This window comes from Drosophila mojavensis, unplaced genomic scaffold, assembly GCF_018153725.1.
Source record: "Drosophila mojavensis isolate 15081-1352.22 unplaced genomic scaffold, ASM1815372v1 contig_80, whole genome shotgun sequence".
Taxonomy (NCBI): Eukaryota; Metazoa; Arthropoda; class Insecta; order Diptera; family Drosophilidae; genus Drosophila; species Drosophila mojavensis.
In genome coordinates this window covers 16,500,001-16,516,158 of record NW_025318906.1, presented here as the reverse complement: position 1 = coordinate 16,516,158, position 16,158 = coordinate 16,500,001, and the positions used below count along the sequence as shown (strand labels likewise).

The 16,158-nt window shown below is 32.3% G+C and overlaps 1 protein-coding gene across 4 annotated transcripts in view; it reads left to right on the top strand.

The window, feature by feature from the left end:
• LOC6580218 (A disintegrin and metalloproteinase with thrombospondin motifs 18) overlaps positions 1-16,158 on the top strand; it is a 68,687-nt gene that overhangs the window by 1,545 nt on the left and 50,984 nt on the right. For all 4 annotated transcript variants that reach the window (XM_044010604.1, XM_044010605.1, XM_002006039.4 and 1 more), the window contains exon 2: positions 11,486-11,597. In XM_044010604.1, the coding sequence (XP_043866539.1) occupies positions 11,529-11,597 (69 nt within the window). In that variant the 5' untranslated portion in view covers positions 11,486-11,528. The remainder of the gene's footprint in view (positions 1-11,485; positions 11,598-16,158) is intronic.

Here is a 16,158-nt window from a genome sequence, read left to right as displayed (position 1 = left end):
TCAATAGAACAAGTATATTTTTAAAATCGAATTAGAGCTAATACTGAGAACAATATTCCTCTATTAAACAAATAGAGAAATGCTTGCTTTCAATTCCTAAAATTCTCTGTCACATGATTTCTTGTTGTTAACCAAAATTCTGACTGGTGCCTGGCGGTTCATAGAGACAGCATGTCTGCTCCATCTTTGGGCTAAGCCTAAAATTAAATAATAATAAAAAAAAGTTAATCAATCTATTGAAGAAGTTGGCTAACGAACGTATTTCGTTGGCTTTTACTAATTTGCGGACAAGTTTGTTTAATTAAAACCTTTAACACGTTTTATACCATCGAATTATAAAATTTTATCAACTTGTTAATTGCCACAGTAAACAGAGGTAATAGTAATACATGCATAATATTTCAGAGAAAATATTAGCTCAAAATTTGACTCCATTCAAAAAGTGGGCTTGTTTCTAGCTAATGCAATACGTAATTGATTTTATTTTTATTTATTTTTTTTATACCTATTCAAGAAAGTCAAATGAGTATATTTATAGAGTATATTAAATTTGTACAAAATCCGTTTTGCTGTTCGTCCATTTCGCTACTATTGAAGTTGTGGAAAATGGAAATTTCGTATCTTGAATTATAAAGTGTCAAGCTTTTCCGTATACGCCCACTATAGGCGTGGCAAATGCATTTCCCGGTAGGGTCTTAGAGAGCTGTACTTTAGAAATTAAGGATTTACTCATAAGTATTACATATATTTATTTAAATATTTGTACATTAATTGAGGGCGTGGCAAATCGGAAAATCAATCTCTTTGGGCGCTGAATGCGTATTATGTAGTCGGTAATGCCCGATTGCAATGTTCTTAGTTGCTTTGATTTTGTTTTGTTTGCTAGTTGTAAATGCATTTTAAAGCGACTTTTCCACTGCTTGTTGTTGTTGTATGCGTTATTATCTCATTGTTGTTGTAGTAGTTGTTGATTTTGTAATATTGCTACAGTTATTATTGCTCGATACGTTTTACTCAGCTCTCTTCGCCTGCCATTGTTGCAATTATTGCAGCTTGTATTGCAACAAAGCAGAGAGAAAGACAGGCGGACAGACAGAGAGAGGCAGAGAGAGAGAGAGAGCGAGGGAGTGAGCACTGAAAGCTTTCAGCTGCTGCTGCTGCTGCTCAGTGAGTTAGCTTTTTTTGGCTTGTAGTATGCATATCGATCGGTTAGCTTCCAATCGAGACAATCCGTAACAGTAGATTTGCAACTTTCTATGCACTCGAATTCTATGGCTAGCTAGCCCTTAGACCATTCATTTGTTTATTGTGAGGCAAATGCGAGTTGTATTTCGCTTTGTTTGCAGCTCGCCGAATTCAAATTCAGTTTTAGGCCTTGCAGCTCGTTCATCAGCGAGACAGTGTTCACTTTTATTTTTATTTTTGTTTTGTTTAATTCATCTTTTATTTATTGTTGTTGGCGTTGCTGATGCTGCTGTTGCTGTTGCTGTTGTTGTTGTTGTTGTTGTTGTTGTTGTTTCATTGACACCGAAGAAGAAACCCGAGTAACCTGTTTGTTTGTCTCTCTGTCCGGCAGTCGCCTATCCGTTCAACTTTTGTTGTGTCTGCCTGTGCGTGAGGGTTTGTTTGTGTTTGTATTTTATTTAATTGCATTTTTATTTCTTCTTCTTTATCATTTCATAAATAGTTTTCCAGCGTAATTCACTGCTGATAATGTGTGCATCATTTTATTTTTATCTCTTTGGCAAAGGTATTTGGAAAAGTAATTTACTGTAGCAAAAGTTGTGTGCAAAAATGTTGCAAATATTTATTTGAGATATATATTTAATATAAAAAAAATTATTAAAATATATATAAATATTTATTTTATATAAATGTATTTTTAAAAAATATTATGGTTTCGTAAGCATTATAAAAAACTAATATTATGATTTTATATATCAAATATTTTAAATATATTTAAAAATAAAATTTATATTTAAAAAGTATTTTTTTTAAATTTAAAAAAATTTTAATTTGTTTTGTTTTTTTATATTCTAAAAATTACTTTTGTAATTTAAAAAAATGTAACACAAATTTTTCATTAAAAGCATTTTATTTTTTTTTTATAATTGTAATTTTTTTATAATTATAATTTTGAAGTATGTTTCTTGTATTTATCAAAACATTAAAATATTTCTAAACAAAATTTTTTATAATTTTTTATATTTAATTTATAGATAAATATAAATTTTATAGACATGTATACATCTGTTTAAAAATAGAATCTTTGATTATTATTTTAATTTTATTTTGCATCAATTTATCTTAAGGTATATAATTTGTATACAAAAACAAGGCTTAAAGGTCTTTAAGAGACCTTTTACCTACTTAATTGATTACTCTCAGCCAATCTGCATAAAATATTTAAAACGCCCATTCAAAAATACAAACTTCCTGTTTAATATTATAAATATGCAAAATTCGTATAAATTTAATTGCCGCCAAGCAAAGCAAAATATTTCTTAAAAAAAAAAAAAAATCACAAAACAGTAAAAATTAATAAATTATAAATGCAAATGTCAAAGATGTAATAAGTTAGCTCATTACGAACGAAAAAGCGTAGACAAATACATAATACATGGATGGCTTTGCTTTATACGCGTACACGTTGTGCTTTTCGACGTCTTCTTCAATTTCAATTTCAATTTCACTTTCATTTTGCGGTTTACAGTTTTTCCAACTGGCAACGGCGACCGCAGCGCTGCACGCAAGCTACAAGTTGTTGTTGATGTTGTTGCTGTGTGTGTGTGTGCGTGTGTATGTGTGTTGCATGTTGCATGTTGTAACAGCAGCTGGGAAACAACAACAACATTTGCAGCTGCAATAAAACATTTCAATTCCGAAATAATTTTGTTTGCAGCTTGCTGTTGTTGTTGTTGTTGTTTTTGCTTGTTCTATGGTCTAAGCCAGTTATAAATACATAAATAATTTTTGTATGTTTGGCATTTTTGTTTTGACTGATTTTGGTTCGTTGGAATTTTGGAATTTCTTCTTTTATTTTTTGTTTTGTTTTAATTATTATTTTTTTTTGAGGTTTTTTGATTTAATTAGCTTGCTGGCGCGCACGTCGTATACACAATATGCTTGTTGCTTATGAATTTGTATGGGCTATATATATATATATATATATATATATATATAAATATATGTGGTATATGTATTCAATATAAATAAAAATATTTATTTTGTAAATATATTTAGTAAGTAAATAAATCATATTTATATCTATAATACATATATTTTTTCCATATATGATATTTTGATATTACGTATACGCTTGGTATGTATAAAATTCTAGAGCAATAGATTAAAGCTATATTCTTTATTATAAATGTTAGTATAGGTACTGTATTATATTTTTAAGTATGTACAGCTTATTATATATTATAAATATATTTTATGTTAAGTTTATATTATTTATATCAATATTTTTATACTCACAGCTCAGTAGAAATGGGAAATCAGGGTAAATTGGTTTCATTAAATGTATGTTAGGCAGAAAAAGTCGTGGCAGACCCCATAAAGTATATATATTCTATATCTGGGAGATGAGCTCAGTTGATTTAGCACTGGCTGTATAAATCGCTTATCTCAAAGTCGATTAAAAGCATTAACAATTAAAAATTTAAAATTATATCTTCAACATATTTAGAGCTGGAGTCTCCAAATTTCGCATGTATATTCATGTGTGTATCATACAATTTTGATTTTTAAGATCTATTAAATTCACCCACTTATTCACTTCCTTTTAGTTGCCATACATTATATTTTTAGCTTGCGCTAATCATAACAAATTTGTTGAATTCGTCAATTAGAGAAATTTAAAAACAAAATTGTTAACGCATTTCAGCAGTTGCCTCTTCTCGTTGTTGTTGCTGTTGTTGTTGTTTGAGTATTTTTGGTAACCTGCTAGGCGAAGCCGTCCGCACAGCTGTTTTTGGGTTTCATTAGCTGTCGGCGGCTTTTCAACACACATTCAAGGTACAAGTTCCCAACTCTATTGTTTCGCCTATAAACAATAGAAAAAGATTCGCTCGCCCTTTTACACACACACACACACTGACGAAGGCACACATGCACACACACTCTGACAAATTGCAGCTGATACGAAATGTTGAGCAAATGCAAAGAGTTCAGGTCGCAGACATTTTACGTAATCCTTTCCGTCAGCGTTGTCGCCGTGGCGCTGCTGCAACCTGCAACATTTCAACTTTGAAATCAAATTTATTATCTTTTGTTGGCTTTCGGTTGCTGCGCTGATTTTTTTTCTATTTCTTTTCGGTTTGTTTTTCTGACTTTTTTTTCGCAAAACGCCAACAGTTGAACTTTGTTATGTCACTTTGTTATGCTCACAGTAGATTATATTGTGATTTGTGTGGGAGTTTGGTTATTCATGTTTGGGCATTTGGTTTTGGGTACGCGTTAGGCTAAGAAGAGTTGCATTTAATGTGTGCCTCTTTAACAGGCTAACCATGCGAAAAGTGTGTTGTTAACGATTTAAAAGGTCTCATAGACATACATACATATATATGTATGTATATGTGTGTATATAAATATTTCACAAACATTTCATTTAAATTTATTTGAAAGGAAGAATTATTACATAAGAGATTTAGGTGTTTCGCTTTGGTATTATTTTTATCCATCATCATGAACATGATCATGATCATCATTGCTGTTTCAATGAGCCAATGATTACAGTATTCAATTGCGATGCACATTATATAATAAATACCATAAAGCGCCCGTCATACGATGTGTGTTGAACTAAAAACCAAAACAAAAACAAAAACAAAAACAAAAATGAGCTGCACTCATAATCGTCATTACCTAACCCATAGCACAGCCCTAAAAAACAACAGAAATTCATTACTCATGCGCCCTGTTGTCGGCTGTCCGCTATTGCCCGTTGGCTGTTGGCTGTTGGCCGTTGCTCACTTCAGGCCCTGAGACCTGCCCTAATCATTTTGCACAGCTTGGCATTTATCACAGAAATAAGTTCATTATCAAGCAAAGTGCACAACTAGGCACAACTAAGTAGTGCGGCCAATGCACAGCTGTGTGTGTGTATATGTGTGTAGATAAAGCCGGCAATGCTATCAGCGGACAGACGTCTTCACCTGCCAGATGGCAGCTGGCTGGCTCGCTGGCTGGCTGGCTGGCTGGCCAAAGTCAGTTTTATTTTGGCCGAACATCGTTGCTCTGTTGTCAATGTCAATTATGTTAAAACGCTGACGCCCTCAGTTTGAAGCGCTGCTGGGGCTGTTGTGTCAGCAAATTGCCAAAGAAAGCCACAAAGAAAGAGTAAACAATGAGATGTGAAGCTAGCTCGAATTTTAAATACACTTGTGTAGAGTTGCTTAGATTCGTTATATTCAAGATTAACATTAGCTCTTAAGAGGCAAGGGATTTTGTTCAGTGATGGACAAGTTGTTGAGTCGGCAAACTGATGAAGAGTTCATTTAAGTATAAATACAACTTAAATACCAAATACAGTCGACTCCCGATAATTCGATATGGCAAGGGGTTGAGTTTTTTTCGATTTACCTAAAAATTCAAATTATCGAGAATTATTGAGAATAAATTTTTCGATTTATCGTGATTTTTGAATTAGCGGGCTACTGTATTATATTGTATTATGTTTCATATATTATATTCGTAGCTATATAAACTTGTTTGTTGCTACAGCTCTCTGAAAGAAACTGGCTGGCTTAATATTAAAGAAACTATTTAAGATAAATGTCTATCATAAGCTCAGTAAAATACTATATATATAATATAATAATAATAATAATAATAATATATAATAATAATAACTATATATAACAAAATAAAAAATGTAGTAATTAATTTAAAATATATAGTAATTAATAATAATAATATATATAAATAAATAAATATTTAATTTTTTAATTTTTTAAATTTATTTAATTTAAATAAAAATATTAGGGTAAATTATTGATTTCTGTATATAATTTAGATCAGATATATATTATATATTTTAATTTATTATTTATTTTATTTATATAGATATTAAACATATTTAATTAAAATTATATTAAAGAGGCATATATTTTAAATCAGAAATATATATACTATATATATTTTTTTATTTTTTATTATTAATTTTTTTTATATAGATGTGCATATGCATATATATATTTGAAACAAAAAACTAACATATTAAGTAATAAATATATTATTTTCCTCTCTGATTCCAATTGAATTCGATTAAGTTGTGGAGTGAACTTATATTAAGTTACTTTAAGAGATTAGCTGAGAAGAGATATCTAGCCTAAGCAAAATACCTTATAAAACTCACACTTTTCATACTATTGCACAAGTCAGCTATATACAAAAGTATTAAAAAATTAGCTTAGCACCTGTAGACATGTCTTAGACATATATAATAATAATAATAATTCACGAAAATTATAATAGTACTATTAAAATTGCAAAGAAAACAAAATACTTGTTTAATACAATAGCCAACAATTGTGAGCTTAGCTTTATATAATTTTAAAACCAGCATTTGGCTTGCGCTGACCTGACAAGCGTTACATATTTAACGATAAAATTATAATACACTCTACTATGAGGGTTTTATGATCATAGGCAGTTAAGAGCGACTGTTTAAAAAGTAAGCAAAAAAAAAAAAAACCAACAAAAATTCCCATAAACAGACAAAATGCATTGGCAAAAGGAGTGTGTGTGAGAGAGGGAGAGAGGGGAGGGACAGACTAGACAGACGCTCACTCTGTTAAATATGTATGGCAAGTGTCTGTGTCGGCATAATTATGCGGAAGCTGACAATGCAACTAGCTTTATTTTTTTTTCTTTCTCTCGTTTCTTTGGCGACCCCCCTCAACAATCGCATGCAAGCTAGTTGCGGCTTTCTTAAAAAAAAAAAAAAATTTTCTTTCAATGCCTTTTGGCATAATTCCACACACACACACACACACACACATAGTGACAGAGACAGTAACAATGCTTGAATTGTGGCCCAAAAGCGTTTTAACTGTTCGGCTTTCTTAGCGCTTCTGTTTTGGTGACGGCTCTTAAATTGGCCACAAAGCTTAATTGCCACGGCAAACAGTGCGAACTGTGAAAAACTGTTGCCGTTTGATGTCGATTACATAATCCATACGGTTGGCCATGCACGCTATGCCGCAGAGCCAATAAAAACGCATGCACATAGCAAGTGAAACATATATATGTATATACATAGGTAAATCATTGTATATATTTAGTTTTTATATACCATATAGATCTGAGTCTGATTTGTTATTGTGCAAGTTCTCTGCGCAAATGCATTGCCATAACCATAACCTTGAGCTGCTGCTTGATCATCATACAAAAACTGACCCTAATCGACCTTAATTATGCAAAACTCAAATATCGAGTTTGACAAAAATAGCCAGCCCAAGAAAATAAGCATAATATAATATGTATATACATATAGGTACATATATATATATTTGGTTAATATATACGATTTGATTCCGTTTGTTTTTATCTGTTTGAATATGACTTTCCGATTTGTTTGTCGCATAACTGTAGCGGCTATAAATTTATGCAAAGCAGAAGTGTGCGATAACGTACCAAAACTGTAAGCTTGTCACATTTGGGAGCGTTCAATAGATATGTATACATATATGTCGTTATATACCCTGCTTAAAGACGATGTGGGGCATGCTGAGTGGTTTCATTGTAAATTATTTATTAACTTGAATATGTATATTTATTATTTATTATGCATATAAAGATAAATTTATAGAGTGTTATATAAAAACGACTTTTGAGATAATAAAAAATTAACTGCAATGCACAAAACATTAATTTTTGATATATTAAATACAAAATTGTACTTATATTATTTTATTAATTGTCCATAGCAATACAATTCAAAGAGCTTATTGATTATTATTAATATCTTATATATTTTATTAATAAATGCTTACTTATTTAATAAATGTATATATAAAATGTTAAATATATTACATATATGCTAAACTTACCCTCCTCAATTCCTTACTACAGGGTATAATTGATCAGTCCATATACGCCTTAATCACAAATATACGGTATATTACATATACGCCTAAATAAACCCTCTCTAATTCGTTAATACAGGGTATTACTAATCAGTCCGTATATGCCTTAATCACTCATATACGGCGTCTTATAGAGCTTGAATCGATTTCTATGCGATTAGCCATAGTTTCTAATATTGTTGTAACACACGTTTTAATAACTTTTCTTTTCTTTTGTATTGTATTGCTGTATACAGGGTATTTATTTCCCCAGTTAATTTCTAATTAATAGTTTTTCGTTGACATTCGAACACGAATTCGTCATAATTTGACACCTTGATGAATTAATTTCGTTTTGATGATGTTTCACTTTTATTTTTCTATTGTTTCGTTTTTCATTTTTCTGTCGTTGTCAGGTGAAAGTCTTGCCCAAGGTTATTCACGATATTTGGCAGCCGCGAGTTGTTTACCCGTTTAAAGCTCAGCTGGTGGCTTTGAACTTACCTGGGGACCCGAGGGCCATTTGCCCCGTGGGCTAATAGCCAAGTGAACTTGACAAAGATTTACATTTAGCTTTGCTGTTAATCACAAAAAACATCGCTTGTAAAACTCGGGGATTCATTCTTCTTTTATGACTTGAAAGTGAAATAAACCTTTTTTTGAGCAGGGTTTTAGTTATTATGTTTTAATAATTTGCTTTAGTATAAAGTATATAGTCATGAAAATGATATATATGATTAGTTAATAGAAATAGAAAGGAGTAGCAAAAGGAGTTTACTCCAAAATTCTTTTAAGTTTTGGATATAAAGTTGAAATTTAAGTGCATAATAAATAATAAAATGATGAAATAAATATAAAAAATGTTATACTTATTTATTTTCTTTAAAACTTATATTTTTTAAAATTTAAAATACGAATTAATTGCATTAAAATATATATGCACATATATTCAGCCAAACTGTTATATAAAATGTTAAGTCAAGTTCGTTTCCTAAGTCTTTTGATTTTGTATCGCTTAATATGAACTAATTACGTCTGCACGTTGGCCATTAACCCTTGGGTGACCCACTAATGTCTTCATTCGATAAATGGACTAATTGGCAGGCTGGTCTCTACTCGTGGGCTGCTCCCAGACATGCCCCTTCTAAACGTCCGTTGTCGAGTGGAAACCCCATTTAAATCTCAACAGATTTGACGCAAAATGCACGCCCTCGAAACGAGCATGTCTTTCGTTTCTTTCACTTCTGCACGCCCATGCCAACTTGAAAATGGTAACAGCTATTGCCGGCAACAATTTCTAAATAAGTGCCCATAATTCACAATTAAACGTTTTGCTACATTTCACTTTCTGATCTATATATATGGGCGATGTGTGTAAATGGAACTGTTAAAGTGGTTTAGATGGTTTTTTTTTGGTGAATGGGCACAGCTGCAGATACTGGTATGAAAATGTGTTTTTTTTTTCTCATATTTGACATTGTACTATATTCAGATTGAGCAATAAGGAAAGCTATAAATGGCAATGTCTTGAATTTCACGCGGTATATATGTATAAAATGTGTTCTTCGTTTGCATTAGATTCCCATATAGATAATCCATAAAATATTTGTTAGACTGTATCTGTATTTTCGCTATATTTGGACTTGTCTGTTCTATAAATAAAATAAAAAAACGATGAAAAAATATATTTTATAATAATATTCTAAAATATATTTTAAATATAATAAATAAAAATAGAGCAAAAAAATAAAAAATTAAATAACAAAAATGAAACTTTTTAAAATTAAATAAAATCATATATTTTTTAAATAATGAAAAAATAATTATTCTTGTAAATCTTCCTAACATTATATATACAGTTTTTATTTAGCTAAATTATTATTAATATGTAAACAAAAATATTTAATAAAAATAAAAAAAAAATAAAAATTTAATTTAATTTAATTATATTAATTATTAAATTAAATTATTATTAATTTAATTGTTACAAAGAAATAATTCTAAAAACCAACGTTTGAAGCTAGAGCAACAAAGGCCTTCAGGCTGACATATTTTACTTATTTACTTTTTTTTACATATATTAAAATAAGACTACAATAACATAATATTATTGTCATCAAATAAAATGATTGAATATATAATATATAAAATATAAAATATATACAAAATAAATATATCAAATATATTTATTTATTGTTCATATAATTTTATAGCCACATATTTTAATATTTTATAATATATTTGCTGAGTTTTAGTTAAGTCCTCACTTTTTCAGCTATCGTTTAGGGAAACAAACTTTCTTCACGCCTTGATCGCTTTTTTTTTTTAATTTAATTTTTTATTTTTTATTTTGTTGCATTTTGCAGCTCTTGCAAAATTTGCATACAAATTGCCCCAAAAAAATTGATATCTCAAGAGTTGAGCTGCTGTCCCCTCGGCGTGTAGCGGCCCAGCAGTGCCTGTTGCAGGCAGAAAGACAAATGTCATGCAATTTGTTGTAAGAGTCGATGTTGCAAAATGCAACAGTAACAGCAACAGCGACAGCAACAGCAGCTGTCATTGTTGTTGTTGTTATTGGGCAGTTTTGTTTGTTTTGTGTTGGTTTGTCAAAGGTCTGGCCATGTCGATGTGGATGCTGTTGCCGCCTCTTTGCCACGCATCGCTGCATCATTATTGACAATTAGCCGCATTCGATGGCATTTATGCCCGGACGGATGTACGCCAACAACAACAATAACAACAACAACAGCAACAACAACATGGTTGTTTCTGATTTTGTATTGCTTCTTGGCCTTACGCAATAATTAATTACAGCCAACGGGCCAGAAAAGTTTTGTTTTTGTTTTTGTTTTTTTTCTGCTTTTGCTTACAATAAATACAAAATTATTAATTGTAAAGTTGCAACAGTTTCACATCAAGCAGAGGATGCAAGTCGAGTATAGCATAATAATAACCATTTAAGCGTAAAAAAAGAGGCAGCTCAAGTAAATGGACAGCGTGCTATGGGAACTAAGGAGAGGTTTCAGTTGATGCAATTTGCATTTGGCAATCGATAGAGCTAGAAATAGAGAAAGAATTTAGACTGGTGTAAGAATAAAGCTTCTATATATATTTATAATACTTTTTTATTTTCATATATTTATAAAACTTAAAACTATATTATGTTTATTTTTATTTATATAATTATATATGAAATATTTATTTTAAATATTTTTTAAATTTATTATATTTATTTATTATTATATTATATATATATATATTATTTTTTTGTTGTTATTATTTTTTAGTTTTATACGTATGTATATCATAATTTATTTATATTCTTGTTTTTTCATATTTTTTCCCTTCAATATTTTAATTTATTTTACTAAATATTTTCTGTTTTTCTCTCTTTTTCTTTTCTTTTGCAGCCTAAGTTCTTTAAAGCAATCCCCACAATACAGACCACATAAAATGTTCTCAATATTTGGCTCGATCATAGCGCTTATATTGGCCAGCACAATATGCGAGGCACTGCCAGATGTAAGTATCTAACTGTGGGCAGTCTTAGCCCTGATATGCGATAGTGCCTTGAGCTATATAGATATAGGCTCGACACGTTTAGCCGCAGAACAACTCATCAATCAATTCAATGCAATTGTTTTCGAGGGGCACTCCATAAGACAATGACAGTTAACTGTTTTTTATTTGACATTTGAATGCTTACAGAGGACAACAACAACAACAACAGTAGCAACAACAACAACAAACGACCGCCAGAAATGAAATTCATTGTCATTTTATGGCTCGCAGTCGCATTGTGCGTAATTAGCATTTTTAAAAAAACATTTTTTGTATATTAATTAAATTACAAAACTATTTAAAGCGAGCAAAAGACGCGGGGAATTCAGCTATACGAGCATTACTCGCCCTCTATCTCTCTCTCTCTCTCTCCCTCTCTGTGTCTGCTACGCCCTCAACAACGCCCGCAAGATACAAATGGCATTGTTATTAAGCACATACACACACACACACACACTTATACATACACATATATGCATATGCTGTGTCTGTGTGCAGCTCTCATTGAAAAAACAAACGCACGCTCAGCTTTTGTCTCGTAGAAAAATATATATGTATATATGCAGGTATGTATGTATGTATGTATTTACTTTAAAAAAAAAAAGCTTCGCCAACAAATTATGGCCAAGGTCAAATGTAAAATGTTCTTGTAATCATTTCGACTGAATTTCGAATTTCAGTGTTTGCCTTTTGATTACGTTTGATGTTGTTGTTGTGGTTGTTGTTTTCTTTTGAATTTCATGCTGTGCCAGAGACACGCCCCTTTCCCTTCACGGTTGCCGTGTTCTTTAACTGAAAACAGTGAGAGTTTTACTTGGAGCTGAAAGCTGAAGCGGATTTGTTAAGCGGATTTTTGTTTCGGGCTATAGACGAACGCCTTGTTTGCTTGTTTTTTTTTTTTTTCAATATTTGTTTAGTCACTGAGCACAATTAAATCGGGTTTATAATGTAACAAATTTTCTTCAGTTACTGTTGAAAATTGTGGTTGTAGATGTCTGTTATGTTAACCTATTTTCCAGATATCAATTTATAGAGAAGAGTTACTTGATTAGGTAGGCAAGGGGATTGACAAGTCTTTAGCCTCTTTATGGTGTAAGCTTTAATATTTTTAATAGATATATATATATATTTCTAATAGATATGAAATGAATCATATATCATGATACGAAACATGATATATGAATAGTTCCATGTATAGTTTTTATAACAGAGAATTGACAAGTCTTTATCCTCCTATTAAGTCTAAGCTGAATATTGTAATATTTTTAATTGATATATGATATGAAATAAAATGATATATGTATATAATATATGAAATGAAATATGATATTAGAAAACCCATGTATAGTTTTTATAGCAAAGAATGCCCTACTCTTACATCTTTATATTTATAATATATCTAATTGCGCTATAAGGAAATTAGCTAGGAATATTCTTCTTTTCTTTACCTTTAAGAATATGAATATCAAGATCAGCCACGGCGAGTAATAAGAGCACAGAGCCCATATATACTCGATGTTTTTTTTTATGCTGAGAATGATTGTAAATGATGAACAGCTCTCTCAACGTCGGCTTTGAAGACAAGAGCATCAACTTTATACAGACAGAGAGAGAGAGAGAGGGAGAGAGAGAAGGAGCGAAATGAAATAGCTGTCTATACCATCAGCAAAGCCTGGTATATAAATAAATAAATGAGAAATCATTTTCTTCTGCTATATAAGAGGGTCTGCAAGCAGTAGAACTTCTTCCCAGAGTCAGCCCTAGGAGCGAGCATAGTTGTTGTATATTGAATGTCTATATTTCACTATCAACTAGTAAATGGCTATATTTCGATCTCTACTAGCATATCTCCGCTTTACTGACTTCTGTCAAGCTCAAGTATAGATCTCTCAATTGATGCCAGCATTGTACAACAGCTTACTTCCAATGCGAGCGATAAGTTGTGTATTTTCTTGAATTTGCTGTCATTTCCTTGACACTACCAGTGCGAGAGCAATGCTGTTGCTGTTGGCTATAGATGTAGATGGCTATATTTCAACACGTGCTTGAATATATTATTCCGAGAAGCCGCTTGCAACATAGACTGAGAGTCAAGACTGAGTCGAAGTATCCGATTGCAACTTAGACTGCAATTAAAGTTGACTTTTTGCGTGCCAGCAGCATCATAAAACTCTAGACAAAAACTATGACGAGGCCCTTCAAATCGCAACGAAGCATAAAGCAAAATTATGAAAAGCAACTGGCCAAAAGCTGAGACAAGCAGCACGAAAACTTGGCTAGAATCGAACCGTTATGAGTCAGCCGCAATTGCAGTTGGTTGAGGTTGTTGTCATTTCTGTAGTTGTTGTTGTTGTTGTTGTTGCTGGTCTATATATATTTCATGTGCTGTCAAGAATTTAAGAAAAAAAAAAAAAAATAAAAATATGAAATTGTCTTCCTCTTCCTAGCCGCAGCTTTGAGCCTTTTAATTGTGAAATCAAGAACTTTGGCGTTGGCAATTTGTGTGGCACGATTTGTTGTTGTTGCTAGTTGTTGTTGTTGTTGCTAGTTGTTGCTTGTTGCTTGTCAGACTCTTTGGCTCTGGCTGCTGTTTGTCACGCTTGACTTTTATCTCTTCAGATTGGGTCACGTTCCCGCCAATGCCCAAGTGAGTGTATTGTGTGTGTGTGTGTGTGTGTGTATATATATATATTTATATATACTTAAGCATGTCTCTGAGTAATTTTCTAAAGATAACTGGGATAGCTGAATCAAGAACTGCATAAGAGTTAAGCAAAAATGAATATTCCTCTGAAAGTATTCCAGATCAAAGATCATAGAATACTTAGACTTTCTATAGCTAAAACCTAAAAAAAGCCAAATAAAGCCAAATCTGTCTAGCTGCGGGCGGCATTCAACGCGCGAGCGAGCGAGCGAGGCAGAGAGAGATGTAACTTTCGCATTAGGCGCCGTCTCAGACGTCTCCAAAGTTTGCTGATGTTATGGCACTCTGAACTTTTCACACTTTGTTAATTTTGGCGCCTGCACAGAAAACACAGAAAACAGTGGAGCGGATTGAAAATAACAATTCAAGTTGGCGCCAGCAGAAGCATTTGTTAATTTCCGGCGTTTCTCAGGCGCGGCAAGGTCAACAAGCCCAGCGAAAAGATCCCCCCGTAAATAAAATGTAGCCATACATATTAAGATTATGATTATGATTATGAATATTATGATTATGATTATTACTATTACCAGCTGCTTGATCTGTAAGTCAAGTTGCGCTTGGCTGAAGTATATAATTTCTTTATGTGATTTGCTTTGGCATAAGGTCGAGTGACACTCCGGCGAGCATTCGTATTGAGAGAGCCATCGATTTGGATGTTGACTTTGACCGGTGCATGAAAATTGCACAACGCACAGAGATAAGTAGTCTCTCTGTGTGTGTGTGAGTGTGTGTGTGTGTTTATGCCATAAACAGAGTATTGGCCTCCCCGTGGCCAATTTGAAGCACACTTTTTGCGCTAATATGGCGGCTACACCTTTTACTTTGAGCTGCTGCCCGCTGCTGCTGCTGCTGCTGCTGCTGGCAGCCAGAGTCGCCGTCGAAGCGCGCGGCTACCATGCCGGTTATATCGGGCGTATGAGTAATCACACAATTTCAGTAATTGCGCGCACAAAACAGCAACAACAACAACCGGACAACGAGCAGCAAACAACGACAACAGCAGCAGCAGCAACAGCAACAACAACAACAGCAACTATACAAATTACAAACACAAATTTCACAATATCCGTCATTGCACCCCGTCGAAAATTAAAGCGCGCGCCGCTTGGACAAATCGCCAGCAGCCGTCGCCGTCGTCGTTGTCGTTGTTGTTGTTGTTGTTGTTGCTCTGAGCCATCGATGAATGATTAGCTGGGATTCAGCTCACTGGTTCACAGCTCTTTCTGAAGCCGTGTGACATTCAAATGACAACTACTTGAAGTAATCGAGTGATTGAAACAAGGCTGTCAACCGATTTGCAAATTTACTTCTTCTGACCGAACCGAACCGTTGACCAAACCAAAGTTGGTTAATAAATAAAGCATCTCTCTAAGCCGGATGTAAACATATTTTTTCATTTTTAAATAACTAAAAGTGCAAAGAGAGAGGGGGAGAGGCAGAAGGAGAGAGTGAAGAAATAAATATACGCTTCACACAGCTTTAACTCAACTGGACATTTACATTTGATAGCTGCTTAAAATTTGAAAAATATTTGACATTTGACGTGTGTGAAAATGTGATTTACAGAGAGGAAGTCAATACGGAAAATATTTCAGTAAATTAATCAGAGATTTTAATTGGATTTTGAGGATCTGCAAGCTGCTGCTCTGCGATTTTTTTCTCTGTAAAAATTGCATAAATTTTATTTATATTAAAATAAAAATCTTAAGAAAAATTCAATTCTATTCTATTATGATTTTTATTTAATTCAATAGCTAAATGAAGTGTTAACTATAGCATTTAATAATAATCATAATTGAATATTAAAATTGAACTCTA